Source organism: Anolis sagrei, chromosome 6 (assembly GCF_037176765.1).
Source record: "Anolis sagrei isolate rAnoSag1 chromosome 6, rAnoSag1.mat, whole genome shotgun sequence".
NCBI classification, from domain to species: domain Eukaryota; kingdom Metazoa; phylum Chordata; class Lepidosauria; order Squamata; family Dactyloidae; genus Anolis; species Anolis sagrei.
Window position 1 is genome coordinate 25,151,801 of NC_090026.1, and position 16,555 is coordinate 25,168,355.

Genomic DNA, 16,555 nt, shown 5'->3' on the forward strand with positions numbered 1-16,555 from the left:
TGATGTTAGCATCTCCTTTATTGGTTGTTACTAAGGTCACAAGTTTTAAGCATAGTCCACCAAAACATTTACTTTTAACCTTGCATTAAATATTTTCACGGGTTCTATTTAGTGTCTGGTGGTTGGGTTTTCCTGCCATGTTTAGATTCCACAGTGTCCTAGTAACATCACATTGGCTGTATTATGAGAAGAGTGAATAATTATCAATAAAGCTGCGTTAACATCAATTTAACCAGTGCCAGGTGACCAACATTGAAAAGCAGTGTTTTTTTGTTGTTCTCCTACAAAGGAGAAAATAAGTTCTGTCTCTTGGGATATCTGGAACTGATGTTGTGTTGCGATTCCCCTGCTGGCACTTCAGGAGAGCAGCCAAAGGACTGTTGTGTAACAGTAAAAGTGTTTGTGTAATCTCTTGTCAACAATGCAGAGAATCTGCTCTCACACCCAGAGTCCATGGCACGATGGACCCTCTCCAGCAAACTAGAAGCTCAGGCTGGCCCCTAAGATGCCATTCAGCTGTTCGGACAACTCAACAGGTCATCCAGGTCCTCTTCCTCCTGCTCCAAAGCAGAAACAACACACACATACAAACATATTTTTTAAAATTAAGCTTCTTTGACCTAGAAAGGAAGATACAGTGTTGAATCCTGTTGATTAGAATGAATGCAAAATAAAAATATCATAAGTGACAAAAAGAGGCTATGTAGCATATTCCACCTGCTCAGTAATGGTGCCCTCTATCTACCCACTCTGTCAACTTATACAATACTTATCAGTCAAAAGCTACAAACAAAGGCCTCAAGGAAGTTTACTTAAAGGGCAAAGCGACCGAAAAGTACTAAATTTGCTGCAGCTGAAAGCAAACATTAGAACTGTTGATAGTGTGATAATACAACTGAAAGCTCATATTATGATCTGTAATATATTTCAGCACCAGCTTAAGGTTCTGTCCTTGCGCCTAATATTCTGAATGAATACACTGACATCTCACCAGGTCACCTGTCTTCCTTTCAGCTGTCAAATATTCAAATGATCTTAGTTCATAATTTACTTGCCTACTAATCAGAGAGTAAGAATGTCACCTATGCCTTAGTCCTATTCAGGCTGGACCAGTGTTTCTCAACCTGGGAATTGGGACCCCGGGGTGGAGGTTGCAAGGGGTGTCAGAGGGGTCACCAAAGATCATCAGAAAACACAGTATTTTCTATTGGTCATGGGGGTTGTGTGGGAAGTTTGGCCCAATTCTATCACTGGTGGGGTTCAGAACGCTCTTTGATTGTAGGTGAACTATAAATCCCAGCAACTACAACTCTCAAATGTCAAGGTCTATTTTCCTCAAATTCCACCACTGTTCACATTTTGGCATATTGAGTATTCGTGCCAAGTTTGATCCAAATCCATCATTATTTTAGTCCATAGTGCTCTCTGGATGTAGGCGAAATATAACTCCAAAACTCAAGGTCAATGCCCACCAAATACTTCAAGCATTTTCTGCTGGTCATGGGAGTTCTGTGTGCCAGGACTGGTTCAATTCCACCATTGGTGGAGTTGAGAATGCTCTTAGATTGTAGGTGAACTATAAATCCCAGCAACTACAACTCCCATATGACAAAATCAATCCCCTCCTCCCAATCCCACCAGTACTCAAATTTGGGCATATTAGGTATTTGTGCCAAATTTGGTCCAGTGAATAAAAATACATCTTGCATATCAGGTATTTACATTACGATTCGTAACAGTAGCAAAATGACAGTTATGAAGTAGCAACGAAAATAATTGTATGGTTGGGGGTCACCACAACATGAGGAACTGTGTTAAGGGGCAGTGGCATTAGGAAACTTGAGAAACACTGGGCTGGACTATTGCAATGTACACCAGATGGAGGTGCTTTGGGGGAAGACAAGATTTAGAAACAACATGTTAAAGGTTCAGGATACAATGGACTTACGGCTCCAATCCACTTCACTAGCTTTTTTTGATCTGAACCAAAAGGTTTGCTAGGTTTTGTCTTCAATGCCCTGAACGTTACACAATTGGGATTATTCCTGCCCACTTTGTTACAGAACTAATGTCCAGGAATACATTTACTTTGTTAACTAATGTATATCTAGAATTACAAACATATCAAACAGCCTGCAACTTAAATGCAACCCCTTCGCCAATCTGCCCAGACTTTTGCAATCAACCAAGATGTTCCAAGTGCATTTAATAAGACTTTTCTTTTTATTTAGCCAAAGATTCTCACCTAATTTTGTAGAATGGGTGAACAAAATTGAGTGCTCATTCCAAATGAATAAAGGATATTGAAGAGTTTATCTACATTGTTTGGTATACACTTTCAACGATCATGGCTCAGTGGTATCAAATCCTAGGAATTGTCATTTTACAAGACTTTAGTCTTCTCTGCCAAATAGGGCCGGGCCTTACCAAACTACAATTTCTAGGATTCTGTAGTACTGAGCCATGGCCGTTAAAGTGGTTCTACTGCATAAATAAATGCCAACCATTACGTCATGAAATTTAACAGTTTTAGTCTGAGTTACTGTGTATGGTTTTTTACTACCACAATTTTAATAAGAACATTGATAAACCAGTGTGTTTGGAAGAAAGAGGACGTGTGAGTTCTGGAAACAAAGTCCTGTGCCGAACAGCTGGATATGTTTAGCCTTGGAGAAATTTAAAGGGAGTCATGATATAAATAGAAATAGAAATCTAAATAGAAATCTATCTGTCTCTCCCTTTTAGTCCCCATGTGACACTCGAGAGTGGCTCACAGCAATTTAAAATCACAATAAAAGTGAGAACCACCCTTTAGGATTTTTTTAAATGAGTAAGAAGAACAGATAAAACAGTATCTATTTTTAAACTTAGCTACAGGTAAAATCCCAACAATACAGAAATGTTTTCATCAAATGAAAATGTGATATTGACAGGAGGGAGGAAGGGAAGGGAGAAGCGAGGTCAAGTATTTCAAGCAGACTTGCTTAAAAGGGAAATAGGAAGATGAAGAGATGGAAATTGCAAGACAACTGACAATTTCAGTTGGAAATATGAAAATAAATGTCCTAATCCTAATGGAAAGAGCTGGCAGTGGACAGATGGCTCAGGAGGCGATTCAGTTTTCTTGACTAAAGGAATTTAAGCCAGTGTAATTGCAAAATTGTTGCATTACGCACAGATGGATTAGAACAGGGCTTCTTAAGCTTTTTCCATTTGTGATCCCTTTTCATATTAGATTTTTTTTACGTGACCCCAGGTATATAAAATAAATATAAAAACCAAACTTTTACTGAAAACAAACCAGCATTTGCAAAGCTTGTAAACCAGGCTGATTTTCCTTCTCATGAAGTACAGCCGAAGCAATTTCTGCAGAGTACACTGTAAACACTGCATGTTACTAACATATTTGTTAAAATGGTGGCATTCAGAAACCTTTTACTGTTGCCAAATATTTGTGACCGCAACATTCAGCTAAGGGGATCTCATTTAGAGTTGGGACTCACAGTTTAAGAAGTGTATTAGACAATCTCGGCAATGACTTCTAAATCTAGAATTCTGCAATTCAACAAACAATAACCTATGTGTGAAAGGAAGAGTTATGGAGTTGTTTTTTCTCTTGAGATGTATATGCAAGGTCTCTCAACAGTATACCTGTTTCACACTAGGAAATGGTCGAGATCAACACTGGTATTTTAAAAATCAGATTTTATGTATTTCAATACCTACAGATCTAGTACAGTCTTTCTGCCAACGTACATTTATTTTTCATTTTATTTCTATAACACTGGTCAACACACATTTTCATGCCTCAAATGTTATAATAGTTTCCAGGTATATCTGACCTGCTGATTCAAAAAAAAAAAGGCAGCTGTTTCCCCTTTCAGCTCTAGTTTTTGAGACAGAACACATGCTATCTACCAGTTACCAGCTGCTTGCCCAGAGAAAACCATGATAACCATATCTAAGAAACAAGAGTTAATGCTGTCTATCCAGTGCAATTTTATGAATCAGTGGCCCAAATTACCCCAGAAATAGGCCTAACAACCATGGCACCATGTTTGTTTGTTTTTCTTTTGGTTGGGCTGTGCAATCCTTCCAAAGTTGAAAAGAATGAGAGAAAATCATCAGTTAAATTAATTTCAATTGGCTATCTTTAAAGTAAGTTTCCTCCCTATTTTATTTATGCAGATTTTAAAAATACGTATATGTGTGGTGTGTGTATATATGTGTGTACATACATATTTAAACATTCTACATAATGAGGAAACGTACTTTAAAGATGTGTACTTGTGTGTGTTTGGTGTGTATACACACGCATATATTGAACTTATGTATGCATGTAGCGGTTTATGTTTGCGGCAGCTTTTTTATTGGCTTTCACTTTCAGAGACCACTGTGCTTACTATCAGCTTTGGCTGATCCGACAGCTGTGTCCCTTCCTAGATTTGGGGTATCTGAAGATGTTAGTACATGCACTGGTAATCTCAAGGTTGGACTTCGGCAATGTGCTACCCTTGTCCTAAGTTTGGAAACTCCAACTAGTTCAAAATACTGCAGCCACATTGTTTACAGGAACATCTAGGAGTGAGCATATGACAACTATCCTAAAATCACTACACTGGCTGCCAATTAGTTTACAGGCAAAGTACAAGGCGTTGGTTTTGACCTTTAAAGCCCTACATGGTTTGGGTCCAGTTTACCTACAGGATTGCCTTCTCCTATACAATCCGGCCCACGCACTTTGGTCTTCTGGGGGGCGTCTGCTCCAACCAGCCAGAACCCGACTGGGAACCACCACCCAGAGGACCTTTTCATTGGCCGCCCCAAGGCTGTGGAACAACCTGCCAGTAGAGCTCCGACAACTAAATCAGCTATCGAAATTTAACACACAAATAAAGACCTGTCTCTTCTGGCAGGCCTACCCAGTGTTTAAACATAAACATGAATTTTAATGCATGTCCTTTGTTTAATCTGTTTTGTCTATTTAAATATTTCGTAGAGATAAATTTTGGTATGTAACTTTTATGGAGGTATGTTTTAGTCAGTGTATATATTTGTCATGTTTTGCTGTGTTTATGTATTTAAATTGTTGTCTAACCCGCCATGAGGAGAGGTGGGTAAGAAATAAAATTATTATTATTATTATTATTATTATTATTATTATTATTATTATCTGCCATGGTTCAAAGGTATATCATCCTGTGCATTGTAGTTTTACATTTAGCCTGCATTGCTAAAGAGTGCTGGTGCCTCACCAAACTACAACTTCCAGGACTCCACAGTATTGAGACATGCTTGTTAAAGTGATGTCAAACTAAGTTATTTAATTATGACATTTTTTTGCTGCCATTCTCACCCCGAAGAGGACTCAGAGCAGTTTACAAGTTATTTGTACATACAATATATCATATTATTAGTATAGCAAATATTAGTATTATATACTACTATATTGTACTATACCACTATACTGTAATATTATGTGTATATACGTTATATTGGCACAGCACAATATTAGTATTATATATTACTATATTGTACTATATCACTATATTGTAATATTATTAATATTACATGTAATATTAATATATATTGAACTATTACTATTATATTACGTATTATTATCAGTATGTGTATACAATATATTATATTATTAGCACAGTATAATATTAGTATTGCACTAGCCGTCCCCTGCCATGCGTTGCTGTGGCCCAGTCTGTGTATATGTTTTGTGTGTGTATATATTTGTGTATATATGTGGTTATGTGCATATATTGTAATGTATTTTTTTTTATTTTATTGGCTTTTAAAGTCTCTTCCGCTGTGTTTTCCAGTGTTTTTACAAGTGATGGTCACTTGTTGGCCTGAGAGGCGTACTGTGTCCAAATCTGGTGTGAATTCGTCCAGTAGTTTTTGAGTTATGTTACTCCAACAAACAAACATTATATTTTTATTTATATAGATACTAGCCGTCACCTGCCACGCATTGCTGTGGCCCAGTCTGTGTATGTGTGTTGTGTGTATATATGTTTGTGTATTTGTGTATACAGGTGTGTTTGTGTATATATGTGGTTTTGCGCATATGTTGTAATGTGTTTTTTTGCTCTTTAAGTATCTTCTGCTGTGTTTTCCAGTGTTTTTATGTGTGATGATCACTTGTTGGCCTGAGAGGTGTATTGTGTCCAAATTTGGTGTCAATCCGTCCAGTGGTTTTTGAGTTATGTTAATCCCACAAACGAACATTACATTTTTATTTATATCGACTAGCCGTCTCCTGCCACACGTTGCTGTGGCCCAGTCTGTGTATATGTTTTGTGTGTATATGTTTGCGTATATATGTATATATGTGTGCGTGTGTGGTTTTGTGCATGCGTTGTAATGTAAATTTTTTTGGCTTTTAAAGTCCCTTTTGAAGTGTTTTTCAGTGTTTTTATGAGCGATGGTCACTTGTTGGCCTGGTACTTGTGCCCAAATTTGGTGTCATTTCGTCCAGTGGTTTTTGAGTTATGTTAATCCCACAAACGGACGTTACATTTTTATATAGAGAGATTACTATATTGTACTGTTGTCGAACAGTACTATATCACTATACTGCAGGGGTCCTTAAACTTTTTAAACAGAGGGCCAGATCACTCTCTCAAACTGTTGGAGGGCCAGATTATAATTTGAAAAAAACATGAATTCCTATGCACACTGCACATATCTTATTTGTAGTGCAAAAAAACACTTACAAACAATAAATAATTAAAATGAAGAACAATTTTAACAAATATAAATTTGTGGGTTGTTGTAGGTTTTTCCGGGCTATATGGCCATGTTCTGGAGGCAATTTTTCTCCTGACGTTTCGCCTGCATCTATGATGAAATGTCATAGACTTAAAAATTAAATAAATTAATTAGTACTTTCAGTGGGAAGTGTGGGCCTGCTTTTGGCTGATGAGATAGGATTGTTGTTTTGTGCTTTCAAGTCATTTCAGACTTAGGCTGACCCTGAGCAAGGGCCGGGTAAATGATCTTGGAGGGCCATATCCGGCCCCCGGGCCTTAGTTTGAGGACCCCTGCTATACTGTAATACTATTAGCAAAATTACAGCTAATACAAATATATTGCTATTACATTGCATTATTATTCTTACTATTATTATTATTATTATTAGCATAATAATATTATTACAGAGTAGAGATGCATCCTTAGGAGCCATGCCCACAATAGCATCATCTTGTCTTGTCTAAAGCCCACGCTGAACTGCCTGGTGGCATTTCTCTGACTTGAACACTTTCTCAAAAGCTTGAAGCTTCTCTGCGTTTGCCCCGCGCACTTTCATCCCCTATTCCAGCCCCGCCCCCTTTGAGGTTGTCACGTGACGCGGCGGCAAGATGGCGCCAAGGACCAGGCAGAGACCACAACTCCCAGGATGCAGCGCGTGCCCAATGGCAGGCCGGCAGAGAGGCGTGGCCTCTCGGCGTCGCGGATGGTTAGTGTGAGCGAGATAAAGGTTGGGTGTCCCGCGCTGGCGCCTGTTGGGAGGGAGGAGTGGGGGCCCCTCCCCCCCCCGGCCCCGCCGCCCTCTTCCCATTACCTATCCGTTGCAGCGAAGCGCGGGGAGGGGGCAAACACGGAAAGGTGAGGACAGGAATCAACCCCACAGCGGGAAAGGTGGGGGCGGGGGAGGAAGAAAGGCGTCGCGAAGCGGAAGGGCAACGAAGGGGGAGGGGCGGAGGAGCTCAGCCCCTTAAAGGGGAAGGCGCGGCCTTTAAGGGAATGGCGCCGGGGCCTGTGTTTTTTGCCCGCCGATAGAACAGGCTCGTTCTCAAAATACTAATGGGATCTGAGCATCTGTGGTATCCGTGGTCTGGGAAGAGGGTATTGGAACCACAGAATACACTTGGTCTACTAAACCAGGCAGGGCCAAACTTGGGCCTTCCTCCAGGTGTTTCGGACTTCAACTCCCACAATTCCTAACAGCCAATAGGTTGCTAGGAATTGTGGGGGTTGAAGTCCAAAACACCTGGAGGAAGGCCCAAGTTTGCTCATGCCTATAAACAAAATCAACCTATTATGCCTATAAACGAAACCAGCCTTACCAATGTACATATACAACCTTATAATATTGCTAATAATATAACATACAACCTTAATACTATTACTAATAATATTACAATATAATGATATAGTGCAATATAGTATTATATAATACTGATATTGTGCTATGCTAATAATCTATATAAATAAAAATGTAATGTTTGCTTGTGGGATTAACAACTCAAAAACCACTGGATGAATTTACATGAAATTTGGACACAATACATCCAACAGTCCAACAAGTGTCCTTACTTACTAATCCCTCGTTTTCCAAGGAGGATTGCCTTCCAGTATTCTTGTGGGTCCATATGTGGTTGTGGAGCCCTATTCTTGCTCTGCATCTTCTTCTGCAGTGAGGGCATTGGTTTCCAGGTGGGAGGCGGTCCATCAAGTGCCCATCACCCATAAACACATACACACACAAAACCCCAGCAAACAGACTTAAAAACCCCCAAAATACCATATATACATATACACATACACTCATATACATATGCACAGCACATGTTCATACACACACACACATATATGCACAAATACACACACATACATACACACATATGCACATATACATGCACACATACATATATACCTATACACATGCACACATATACACAATATGAATGTACACATATAAACACACAAATATATACACACATATATACACACACACAAAACACATATACACAGACTGGGCCACAGCAACGCGTGGCAGGGGACGGCTAGTATAATATATTGAGTGTGTGTGTGTGTGTATATATATATATATATATATATATATATTGTAAGCCGCTCCTTCGGGGTGAGAAGGGCGGCACATAAATGCCGTAAATAAATAAATAAATAAACCTATTATATACACACGCACATGCACTACTAATTATACTAATTATACTAATACTATTGCTAATTATACCAATACTGTTTTACTATAAAAGTATTATACTAATACTATTATATTATGCTAATAATATAATATACAACCTTAATAATATTACTAATAATATTACAATATAATTATATAGTACAATATAGTAATATATAATACTGATATTGTGTTATGCTAATAATATAATATATTGAATGTATATATATCTTGTAAGCTGCTCTGAGTCCCCTTCGGGGTGAGAAGGGCGGCATATCAATGCCGTAAATTAATAAATAAACCTATTACACACACACACACACACTTATTTATTTATTTATTTATTTACTTCACATATTTGTATCCGGTCCTTTTCACCCCCAGAGGGGGTCTCAGGGTGGTTCACAATAATACATAACAGCACTTAAAATAATTCAATTAAGGCATCAAATTACTAAAACAGTTGTTTAAAAATCACATAAGTTTAAAATCATAGTCTGTGTTAGTTCATTGTGAGTCACACAAATTGTGTCTCTTTCTTGATTGCTGGCATTACTGTTCGAACTTCTGGCCCCATGACTAGGTATTGAGTTTCTTTCTAAGGGACAGGAGGGAGGGGGCAAATCTGATGTCACTGGGAAGGGAGATCCATAGGCGAGGGGCCACCACTGAGAAGGCCCTGACTTGTTCCCACCAATCGTGTTTGCAAGGATGGTTGGGACCGAGAGCAAGGCCTCTCCTGATGATCTTAAACCTTTGCCATGGTTCACAGTGGGAGATATGTTTGGACAGGTAAGCTGGGCCAGAACTGTTCAGGGCTTTAAAGGCTAGAGCCAGCACTTTGAATTGTGCTTGGTAGCAGGCTGGCAGCCAGTGGAACTTGCATAACAGAGGGGTTGTATGCTGTCTGTATGCCACTCCGGTGAACAACCTGGCTCACTGCCAAACATTGGACTAGTTGGAGCTTCCCAACAGTCTTTAAAGCCAATCCCATATAGATTGCGTTGCACTAATCTATTTGGGATGTAACGACAGCATGGACCACTGTGGCCAAGTCTGACTTCCCACGGTATGGACGCAAATGATGCACAAGTTTTAATTGTGCAAAAGCTCCCCTAACCACCACCGAGATCTGGGGTTCCAGGCTCTTACGATGAGTCTAGGATCACTCCCCAGCTGCAAACCTGTGTCTTCAGGGGGAGTGTAACCCTGTCCAGCACAGACTGTAACTCTATGCCATGTTCGGCCTTGCAACTGATCAGGAGGACATACATATACACACATGTATGTCCTCCTTAGGGAGGGAGTTCCAGAGGCGGGGGGCAACCACTGAGAACACCCCTTCTCTCATTTCCACCAGCCATGCTTGAGATGGGGTCAGACCGAGAGTAAGGCTCCCTCCGCTGATTGAAGTGCCCAGGCGGGCTTATACAAGGAGATGCGTAGATTTGTAGAGTTGTATGCTATTCCTACAAAAATTAGAATTGGGGATTTTTTGTTTTTTCGGTATGAGGTCTATAAGGGGGCACTTGGGAAAAACATTGCTTGTATATTTTTCATTAGTGCCCTGCCGGAAGAGATTTGACAGCTCAATAAGCTGTTAGAATTCAAAACACAATTAAATATCTTTCTCTTCCAGATGGTCTATCTCAGTGGGTTTCAATCTGTGGGTCCCCAGATGTCTTAGCCTTCAACTCCCAGAAATCCTGACAGCTGGTAAACTGGCTGAGATTTCTGGGAGTTCTAGGCCAAAACCCCTGGGGACCCACAGGTTAGGAACCATTGGTCTATCTAGTCAATTTTAAAGTACGCATTTTAAATTCATATTTTGTTAGTATTGATGTTTCAATCTTTGTTCTATGTGTTTTTATGGTCCTTTGTTTTTATCTATATAGAATCATACAGTTGGAAGAGACCTCGTGGGTCATCCAGTCCAACTCCCTGCCAAGAAGCTTATTTTCTATATATTTTAACTATGTTTTACCCACCTCGAGCCAATAATATAATTTATGTGATGGAGATGATTATGAGCAGCTCAGCAATTCTTTGGGGAAATATTTGCTCTTATCATTTGTCCTGTGTATTCTTGTCCTCATAACTGCCTCCACATGTAAGAGCGAGTGGGGGGGGGGGGGGGGGGGAGGTGCTGTTCATAAATGTCAACATGCAGAAACAAATGGGTGAAATGGCAGTGTGAGACATCTATGATGGCTATGACCAGAAAACATTCTCATTCCTTGTTTCTGGCAGGTGAAATCTGGTACAATGGTGGGAGCTCAGCAGCTAGAGATGCAGGCCGCAGCAGTGCCAGCGGCAGCCCCAGCTGGTGCAGGCCCTGGTGGCAGCAGTGGCGATCACCAGTTCGAGTGCTTGGAATGTGGCAAGCTGTTTAAGTGGTCATCACGGCTCATCCACCACCAGCGAACTCACACGGGAGAGCGCCCTTACAAGTGCTCAGAGTGCCCCAAGGCCTTCAAAGGGTCCTCGGCTTTGCTGTACCACCTACGGGGACACACTGGGGAGCGGCCCTACAAGTGTGGAGAATGTGGCAAAGCCTTCAAACGGTCCTCCTTGCTTCAGATCCACCAGAGTGTGCATACGGGCCTGCGGGCCTTCAAGTGTGCCCAGTGTGGCCTGGCTTTCAAGTGGTCCTCCCATTACCAGTACCACTTGCGCCAGCACACGGGGGAACGGCCCTATCCCTGTCCAGCCTGTGACAAAGCCTTCAAGAACTCCTCTAGCCTGCGGCGGCATCGCCACACGCATACAGGCGAGCGCCCTTATGTCTGCCCTGTCTGTAACAAGGCCTTTGCGCAGTCCACCAATCTTCGGCAGCACCAGCGGGTGCACACGGGTGAGAGGCCCTACCGGTGCCAAGACTGCGGCAAGGCCTTCACTCACTCATCAAACTTAGCACTGCACTGCCGATCAGCACATGCTGCCCGTCCTGCCCACACCTGTGTCATCTGTGGCAAGGCCTTTGCATCAGATATCTATTTGCAGCGCCACCTGGAGACTCATGCTGATGTTGCACCCCCGGCCCAACTCTTCCTAGAGGAACCAACCACTACTGTAGAAATGCTATTTCGATGCAGCCTCTGTCATCTCACCTTCCCTCTGGAGGAGCAGCTGCTGAGCCACCAGGAAACTCATTTGACCCCAGTGGACCCTTTGCCTCTACCACCTCCACCATCATTGTCAACACCACCCTTACCACCAGCCTCTGTGCAGGAGGCGGTGGCCCCTGTGGCATCCCCCATACCCTCATTAGCTTGCTCTGTGTGTGGCAAGACTTTCAAAAGCGCAGCCGGGTTAGCACGGCACCAGCAGAGTCAGCACTCTTCTGATCGCACATATACCTGTATGGTGTGTGAACGTTCCTTCCCAGCTTTGGCTAGCCTCTTGGGCCACCAACGTTCACATCCCCCTGCAGAACAGCGGCTGGAGGAAGCCGAGGTGACGTGTCCAGCGCAGGCTGAACCAGTACCCACAGCGACTGTGACACCAGCCCCACCCCCTGAGCGACCTTATGTTTGTGGAGAGTGTGGGAAGGCCTTCAAGGGCTCGTCTGGGCTGCGCTACCACTTACGTGACCACACGGGAGAGCGTCCCTATGCTTGCGGCGAGTGCGGGAAGGCCTTCAAGCGCTCATCTCTGCTGCGTATCCACCAGCGGGTTCATACAGGGCTGCGGGCTTTCACCTGTCCCACGTGTGGGATGGCGTTCAAGTGGGCTTCTCATTATCAGTACCACCTACGCCAGCATACTGGTGAACGCCCATATGTCTGCCAGGATTGTGGGAAAGCCTTTAAAAACACTTCATGCCTTCGTCGGCACCAGCAACTGCACACAGGTGAGCGGCCCTTTGCCTGCCAAACATGTGGTAAAGCATTTACCCAGACATCCAACCTCCGACAGCACCAGCGGGTACATACAGGTGAGAGACCTTACTGTTGCCGGGATTGTGGCAAGGCCTTTACCCACTCCTCCAACCTGGCGCTGCACAGACGTACCCATTCACGAGAGCGCCCCTTTCAATGCCCAGTTTGCTCCAAGGCATTTGTCATGGCTTCTTATTTACAGCGCCATTTACGTACACACAATAGCTCAGAGACAGCTAGTCGTCCAGCTGCTGCCTCGCCTGCTGCTACTCAGGAGGTGCAAATCATGCCCAACCTGCAGGCCACACTGAATGTGGAGTTAAGCAGCAACCCGGCCCCAGCTGGTCCCTCCAACACTCAGAGTTTTCTGCTCGTGCAAACAGCCCAGGGCTTGCAACTTATCCCTAGTGTGCAGCAGCAACAGCCACCACCTCCTCAGAATTCACCTCCCAAGCTCATCCTGCTTCCAAGTCCCCAGGTGGTATCTACAACACCTACTGCTCCAACCACCTTGACCCTATTGCCAAGTGCTCCAACCATCTCTGCAAAATCAGTCCCACGCCGTCAAAGTAAGAGCAAAAAGTCTGTGTCGCTGCCTCCTCTTCCATCACCAGTGTCTGGGAAGCAGAATATCATTCTTGTGCCCACTGCCCCTGCACCCAACCTGCAATCTCTTCCTAATGTGCAAATCCAGAAAACATCAGGGTTGCAGGATAGTGGGCAGAACATTATTGTCCTCCAAAGCTTGCCAGAACAGCCAACGGGCACACTTCAGATCCAAACTATGGCAACCACTCCACCAACAGGCACTATCCAAATTCAAGCACTGCCCCAGCCCCAGTCACTCCAGGGTCTTCCTATTGCTCAGCTAGGTGGCACCCTGCAAATCCAGACCATGCCTGACTCACAACAGACTGGCACAATCCAAATTCAGACTATCCCACAAACCCAACAGTCTGGCTTTGTGCAAATCCAGAGCCTGCCCCTCGCTCCAAATACTGTTCACATCCAAAGTTTGCCTAGCTGTCAGCCAGCAGGCACAGTGCAGATCCAGAGCTTGTCCAGCTGTCCCCCATCTGGCACACTACAATTCCAGACATTTCAGCCTTCCCCTAAGATGAACACCGTGCAGTTCCAGGCTGTGCCATCTTCCCAGCAGGTAGGGACCTTGCAACTTCAAACCCTCCAGCCTTCTCAGCAGGTGAGCCCTCTTCACATCCAGACCATACCATCACCCCAGCAGGCCAACACCCTGCAGATCCAGAATCTAGCTCCTTCAAATCAGTCTACAAATGACATTGAAATTCAGGGTCTCTCGCCTTCCCAGCAACTAGATGGTACGATCCAAATCCGAAACTTGCTGTCTTCCCAAGAAGCACAGCAGCTGCAGCCTTCAGAGGAGATGGATAGCATCCAGCTCCAGACTTTGGGCTCATCTCAGGAGATAAGTGAAGTGGGGACTGCTCTGTCTAGCTCTCATGAACTGTCTGAAGTGGAGCTCCAACAAGGACCCACCTTGTGGGTGCAGAACTCTCCGGGAGAGAGAGTGGTGCAGAACTCTCCGGGAGATGAGCTGTTAGGACCAGGGGCTGAAGTGGAAAGCCTTGAGGGTGTACAGGACATGCATTTTGAGACACTACAGACTGAGGAAGGGCTTCAAAAGGTCTTGGTGCTGAGGGGTGCAGGTGGGGAGCAGACCCGGCTGTGTGTGCAGGAAGTAGAGGATATCCAGACTGTACAGGAACTTCCTGGCCTTCAGGTGCAGGGTTCTGAGGGTAGCTCAGGGTCTGGGCAGAACCTTCTCATCATTCGCAGTGCTCAGGGAGAACAGACTCTTCAAGTGTTAGAGAGTGTCCCTACACTGCAGGTGAGCAGTCCGGACAGCACACAGCCTTCCCTCGACAACAACAGCACTTCCCAAATGGTGCAGCTTCTGCAGAGTCCAGTAACATCCCAAGGCCTGCCCTCCATTCAGATAGTTCAGGCGGTGCCCAGCATGCAGCTTGTTCACACATTCTGAAAGTGGATGTGTCTCTGCATACGTTGTGCTAGTGCATCAGGTCTCGCAAGTAAGCAAAGAGGAGCAGATCCGGTCTACCAGTTGCTAGAATCAGTGCTGCTCAGGGTGGATTCTCTCTAGGCAACGGATGGGATTGACATCTCTCCCAGTGAGCTTGGTTTAGGTTCTTCTCAATGAAGTCTTTCTCCGCAAAAGCATGCTCATGGCTGTTCCCCTGACTGCTCATGGGTATGCTGCTGCTTCTACTGCCCCTGCAGCCACAGTGGTATCCTCTGCCCAAGCACTTGTATACCCCTATATTGCATGAAAGAAAAGTGTAACCTGATGAGCACTCTGTCTGCCTCAGATCCACCCCTGCTTCCCTGTGCTTGAAATATTTTGTTCTGCAAAGATCTAAATGTACATTCAATGTGATGGTTAAGACAGCCAAGACTTTCATGTTTCTTGCCACATAAAACAGAAAATGTGATCTGTGGGAAGCAACTGCATGTCTGGCTTCTCTCACATTTCCTTTCCATGTCACAGCATCAGACCAGAATGCTCTGGAACATTATGTAATGGTGTAAACTCCTTTTATGTAACTGAACAATGGATCGTTTTGGGGTTTTTTTGGGGGGGGGGGGGAGGTCTTCCATGGGGTCTGGATGCGGTGAGGGGCAGTTTCATAAATTTGTCACAGGCTCCATTTCCCAGTCATATGGTCATTTTCACTTACGTCCTTCTTGTCTGTTCTTCCCCATTCCAGCCCTATCTTCACCATATGGAGAACCACTTTTCTCAGTGGATCTCAGTTCCTGGTGCTAACAAACACAAGCAGGCCACAGACTCTTTTGCCCAAGAAGAAAAATAAAAGACTGATTTGAAGCACTTTTGCCTTTCTTTCAGTCCTGTTCTTGAATGTATCATGGATGGACAGGGTTCACATCTCTAATAATACATGGGTTTCTGCTCCCTTAAAATCTGAGGTGTTACAGAATCAATTATATCAGTTTGATACCATTGTAGCAGTCTGCTCTAAGTAATCCTTGGATTTGTAGTTCAGTGAGGGACTGAACTGCAAGAGAAGACTAGTGAATTTGGCTGAAATCACCATTTTGTGGATTGCTGTGTAGGTGAGTATATTAAGAGAATTGAGCTACAGTATTCACATTGATCCGTGAATAAGTTGACTGAGTTTTTTTGGAATGTTTTGATTAACATTTCTAGATTTATATCAGTATATAGGGTAACCAAATGTAAAATGGTATCTCAAAAGTCAGAGCAAGTTATATCTTACATACTCTACATTGGGATAATTTGCATATGCAAGCAGAAATCTCAAAGCACAAAAATGTGATTAAGGTGACCAACTCAAAAATATTTACAGGTGAAGAATACTAAGGTAAGCAATTACTGCAAAGCCAGAATATAATAAATGGTTTTTAAAATTGCAGTTCTACATGGTATTAAGGAACATGAGCTGTTGCAAATAATACATATTTATCTACCAGTAAATCCTGATCTGAATGTACAAGAAAACACCAGAAAGCAGGAGTGTTCAGAAATGCTTCAGAGAATGGTATGTACGAGATGAAAACTCCACGATATGCCTCAAAGCAGCAAAAAGGAACTTTTTGGCCCTTTACATGTTTTTTCCTATTGCACCAACTGGTCACGTACAGTGCAGGCAATGGTAAGGAATTGTATTGTCTTCATATAACTTCACTTGTT

General features: G+C 43.2%; 1 protein-coding gene and 1 long non-coding RNA gene across 2 annotated transcripts in view; one reads left to right on the plus strand and one right to left on the minus strand.

The window, feature by feature from the left end:
• Window positions 1-16,555, minus strand: part of LOC132778030 (uncharacterized) — an 18,808-nt gene continuing 2,253 nt past the window's right edge. The window contains exon 3 of the long non-coding RNA XR_009631731.2: window positions 1-557. This is a non-coding gene — a long non-coding RNA (uncharacterized lncRNA). The remainder of the gene's footprint in view (window positions 558-16,555) is intronic.
• ZNF628 (zinc finger protein 628) lies at window positions 7,431-15,434 on the plus strand. The gene is made up of 2 exons (XM_060780620.2): window positions 7,431-7,620; window positions 11,195-15,434. Exon 2 carries the CDS (start codon window positions 11,210-11,212, stop codon window positions 14,843-14,845), a length of 3,636 nt encoding a protein of 1,211 aa, XP_060636603.2. The 5' UTR covers window positions 7,431-7,620; window positions 11,195-11,209; the 3' UTR covers window positions 14,846-15,434.